The sequence below is a fragment of the Limulus polyphemus genome, unplaced genomic scaffold (assembly GCF_000517525.1).
Source record: "Limulus polyphemus unplaced genomic scaffold, Limulus_polyphemus-2.1.2 Scaffold4503, whole genome shotgun sequence".
Taxonomy (NCBI): Eukaryota; Metazoa; Arthropoda; class Merostomata; order Xiphosura; family Limulidae; genus Limulus; species Limulus polyphemus.
In genome coordinates, this window is record NW_013670113.1 from 62,348 (window position 1) to 68,107 (window position 5,760).

At 28.6% G+C, this 5,760-nt stretch overlaps 1 protein-coding gene across 1 annotated transcript in view; it reads left to right on the forward strand.

Moving 5' to 3' along the window:
- Nucleotides 1-2,841: 2,841 nt before the first annotated feature.
- LOC111088817 overlaps nt 2,842-5,760 on the forward strand; it is a 19,583-nt gene continuing 16,664 nt past the window's right edge. Inside the window, exon 1 of the mRNA XM_022399874.1 lies at nt 2,842-2,980. Within this exon, the coding sequence (XP_022255582.1) occupies nt 2,955-2,980 (26 nt within the window). The 5' untranslated portion in view covers nt 2,842-2,954. The remainder of the gene's footprint in view (nt 2,981-5,760) is intronic.

Sequence of the window (5,760 nt, forward strand, 5' to 3'; positions counted from 1 at the left end):
AGTCTTACACTGCTAAATTAGGGACGGCTAGCGCAGATAGCCCTTGTGTAGCTTTGCGCAAAATTCAAAAACAAACAAACAATTATCCAAAACCAATCGTGTCCTACAATAGCTGATGGTTCAGATATCATAAACATTTGTGTACAAACACAGTCGATATTATTTAAAATAAATCTCTCTGATTACATTCTTTCTATAAACTGTTCTAAACATTTTCATATTAGAAACGACATTATTAGTTGGTTTTATATTATTATATTATATCAGTGTTATTATATTATATTATTAGTTGGTTTTATATTATTATATTATATTAATCTTTTATATTATATTATTAGCTGGTTTTATATTATCATATTTATTAATGTTATTATATTATATTATTAGCTGGTTTTATATTATTATATTTATTAATGTTATTATATTATATTATTAGTTGGTTTTATATTATCATATTTATCAATGTTATTATATTATTAGTTGGTTTTATATTATCATATTTATTAATGTTATTATATTATTATATTTATTAATGTTATTATATTATATTATTAGTTGGTTTTATATTATTATATTTATTAATGTTATTATATTATATTATTAGTTGGTTTTATATTATTATATTTATTAATGTTATTATATTATATTATTAGTTGGTTTTATATTATCATATTTATTAATGTTATTATATTATATCATTAGCTGGTTTTATATTATTATATTATATTAATCTTTTATATTATATTATTAGTTGGTTTTATATTATTATATTTATTAATGTTATTATATTATATTATTAGCTGGTTTTATATTATTATATTATATTAATCTTTTATATTATATTATTAGTTGGTTTTATATTATTATATTTATTAATGTTATTATATTATATTATTAGTTGGTTTTATATTATCATATTTATTAATGTTATTATATTATATTATTAGTTGGTTTTATATTATCATATTTATTAATGTTATTATATTATATTATTAAACATTTTTCTTGCTCTCGCATTTGTACACATCTCTGTCTAGCCTAGACTCATGTACTACTGTACTTCATATCGAACACTTCTATCCCTAATTCAATCACTCATCACGAATTGATAACAAGCCAGATCAAACCGGTTACATTATCTTCTATGTTGATGTAACATTTACAGAGAAGGGCTTTTTTTAATCATTTGTATACGTTACCATCATCATCTCTTCGATACGTTGTTTAATATGTTTTCATGTCACTGTCCTATCGAAAAATGGTTGCGTCATTCTGTTCTTTTTATCTTCTTGTATGTGTTATAATATGTTAAACGTATAGGTGGAAGATAGGTGACACTTACATTAATGATTGAAGCCATCTATTTTGAAACACAAGTTTTACATTGGTATACCTGTACATCTAAACTTAGTAAATAGTGAGCATGCGCACAATCAGAACACTTCTTATATCAGAATAAATATATTTTGACTAACAGTTGTTTCCATCTTTGTGAGCTAACTCTATTTCTTAGGTTTGGTGTGTCATGTTGTGTCACGATTAAATCTTAATTTATTGAAATAATCTTTAATTTTTCGCCAAATCTTTTTATTTATTTTTTTTTTTTGCAAAACAAAGAAAGAAATAATACCGAACTTTGTAAGTATATATTTTTGTCATATTTATATCAATGTTGTAAAATAATTCACAACAATAACAGTTCAAACTTTACAAATTTATCTTTTAAACTCGTTTAATGATCATTTTTACTTTACTAATTACACAAAGTTAATAAATATCTACTGTTTACAATAATTTAATATATACTTATTAAAGTTTTAGTTTTGTTAGTTACCACTTTATTATTTGATGTTCATTGTTTATCAGTTAAATAATCGTTCTTTACATGATAACCAGGTTGTTGTTTAGACATCTTGTTACTTTTGTTAGGTTCTATAAAGTTTCAACCTCTACGTTACTTTTAGATTCACACGTTCCATTTTCTGTTATTCTTCTACCAAGATTAAGAAAAGCCCCTGATTCAATCTAATGTTATTATATTGTATATTTTATTGTAATAACTACAATGTTCTATTTTTCAGTTTCCCGGTAAACTCTTAATTTCGCTTTTAAAGAAACTGCATGGTAGAAATTGTCTTTAATATTATACCCAAAGCTTTGAGTTTTTATATCTGGTACAGGTTTTCTATTTGCGCTAAATTCTTGATTTACTAAATACACACATATACTCAAACAGCCAGATATATGATGTATAGTCTCGCTTCCTGTTATTCGATATTATGTTAGGACTACTTAACGCCCATTGTTTATCGGTTGAATAATCTTTCTTCATATTCAGTTACTTTTAGATTCACACGTTCTTTTTTCATATATATTGTACTGCCTTTCAGTTTTCCTATCAAATTTCACTTTTATACAAACAGTTCATCCTTATAACATTATTCGTATATGAAAGTTAGCAGAATATCAAAAGCAAAGTGTTCTTACAAAGTGCAATAAATCCTGTGTAGCTAAAAGTTATCATACAAAAAGCTTGAAATTGACTGATGTTGGGAACAGTGTATATATTTTTGAATAATATTTAAAGCATTTTTTACGATACAATTCTATGGTTCATTAAATAAATTAATTATAATATAGATTATCATATGTATTACTGTTTTTTTACGTATGTTAAAACTATAAAGTACTAACATTATTCGTATATAAAAGTTAACAGAATGGAAGTTCGACCCTTGGTATCAGTTGGTGGATGTTTCCTGATTTATCTGTCAATCGGTACAATACTAACGTTTGGAAACCTAACTCCTTACTTAACTTCTTACTTGAGACAAAGAGTCAAGAAGGACACAACATATGAAGAAACCAGCTGGATTTACTATGCATTTATCTCTACATGTTCACTGCTTTACTTTGGTGGCAAACTTGGTAGTTTTATTGGACGTCGTTGGAGCATGATTATTGGTTCTTGTATTTTTTGGTAAGATGTACTTATATACTTATTTAATAATGATAAGTGATAAAAACAATTTCAACAAGGTTATTAAATTCATGGATGTAAATTATTATAATATAAAATGACAGTACACCTGTAAATAACCAAAGTCACAGTACATATATAATCCTATATAAACAGGAGCGGGTAGTTTATCTATGTTGTGAGATAGTAAATTCTACTTTTATTTTGTTTACCGTTCAGTTATTATTTCTTCTATCGTTTAGTTCAACTATAAACTTTTATTAAACCTTAAAGTTATATTAAACTGTTAACTCACCTTCTATAACATGATGTATTTCAGTATGTATGTATTATGAAACTGACACGAACTTCCCCCTAGCGATAACATACATATATTAATGTTGTGAAAGATTATGTAAATTAACTAGTCACATGAGATGTAACCTCATAATCTAACCACTAAATAAAAAACCCTGCCTTGATCTTAATCGAGATAGTTAAAACCTATTACTGCTGATTATTACTCTATTGTTATTGATCTTGAAGTTGTTTAAATTCAGTCTTAAGCTATTGAGCAAATATATTGTTACAAACTATGTTTTAATTTCTTTTAATTTAGATATTTGTTAGAGGTTAAGGTTAATATTAATGTTAAGGTCGAGAAAGTTAAGAATCGAGAAGCTTCGTTGAGTATCTTGAAACAAGAGCACCATATAAATATCAGCAATCAGTGATGATTGAGTTCAGTTAGTTCAGATTTAGAAAAAAATCTTTACTGATAGAAATGAGAGTTATCGCATCTATTTTGCTATTCAGCTACTCGATCAATTAAACGTAAAATTAAACAAGTACGTTTATAAACAAGTAAGTCCTACATTTGTTTTGAAACTTAAATTGAAAGATTTCTATAACTGAAACAAGGCTTACAAGTGAATGTGGCTGAAGTAAACGTTTATTGAAGAAGTACATTAATCTTTTATCCTTACATTGATTGAAATGAATGTTATTTTAACAAATAATGTAAAAGAACCCGCCTAATGAAAGAATACATTAGAACAGGTGGTAGTTATGGGAATTAGTTTGATGAAAATATAACAGAATATCAAGTAAACTTCAACTTTCATGATGACAACACAACGCAAGACAGCAGATTTTTTGGGAGTAGATAATTTAAACTGATAGGAGGAACTACAGTGGGGACTACAGTAAGAGGACTACAGATAGGGGAACTACAGTGGGGACTACAGTAAGGGGACTAGAGATAGGGGAACTACAGTGGGGACTTATTGGGCCAGGTGACTTTCTGTAAACGGGAAGACCTATCAAGAACCCAAAAATGAAGTAGCTAATAAGGCTTTGGTAATAGTTATAGTAGACCTAGTATATAGAACCAAAATCTGCAGTACGTCCTGATGGGTTAATGGTTGAATGAGGTCCCATGGACCAAACAAAATAATAAAAATGTCATAATTTGGGTTATGAATTTCGAACCAAGTTCGGATGTTTCATTGTAACAGGAGGAAAGTGTACAGGTAATACTTCCATATCAGAAAACATCAGGTGTATTCACCTTTGAAGCCAAATGTAGGAATTCTCATGTCAAATCCTTGCATCAGGACAGCTTACTACCTCAATTACAACAGCCGTATGACCAGAGTTGTAGAGGTATCCCTGCTAATCAATGCAGATAATACATGACTTGCTCATAAAATATCAAAATACCTTCTCCGGCAGACCTTTTGGTTTAGGGCAAACAAATAAAATATATCCTAATATTGATACTAGATATGCAGCTCTAACGTTTAAAACAGGCCGAGGTTGTCAAGGAACTAGAAATAATGAAGAAACGAGAAGCTATAGAACCAATTACCAATTCCTGGGCATTATTTATTTTACTTGTGAAAAAGAACACGAAAGATTGATCCACAAGGTTTTTTATGGATTACCAGAAGGTGAATGGAGTCAGAAAGAAGGATAGCTACGCTCTGTTAAGGAGTTATTCTATTGTTACGTATCTGCTTGTTTGTTAATTTCCAGTAGAAATTCTTTCCTAGGAACTTCAGTGATACAACTCCTTTCTTGATTAAAACAGTTTATTCTTTCTCGATAGAAACTTTAGTACACAGTAATTTCACAATCAGTACGTTTCTCGCCACTTTAAACTTAACAACTTCTATAATACACGCTATAAATCACAGAGATTCACAATCTCGATAACACACACTAGCTCTTAACAGAATCGTAAATTACACGTAACTGTCTTCATTCAATCCCGCAGGCTTTCTCTGCCAGGCTTATATACTATAAAAGAGGGCGTCTCGAACAAACTCGGGCTTCCCCAATAATTCATGACCATTCAAGAATTTCATCACGTGTTACCGGCGTCACGTGACTTCCGCTGTCGTAACGCTATTTTGAATGCTCTATCTAGATGAAAGTGGATCTTAAAAATGGATATTGACAAGTGTAAGTCAGCAAAGCAAGAAGAGACAAAATAGCCTTTACTGTAAAATAATGGATGTGTTGCAATTTATTACCATTATATTAACTTTTTCGACACGGTCTCGGTCCCTGGGACCGAGTCATGTGACCTTCATTTAAAGTTGACATAAATTTATTACTTATAACTCTCTATATATTGGGTATATCTTCACGACATATGGCAGTCGTTCAGTTAATATTACAAGTCTTTCACATACAAAAAGTCATATTTCTTAGTGAAGTACTTATAATAAAATAAAATAAAGTTTTGTCCATGAATGTACTGAGTATTTGTTTTGAATAGTCCGTGTGCAAAGTAA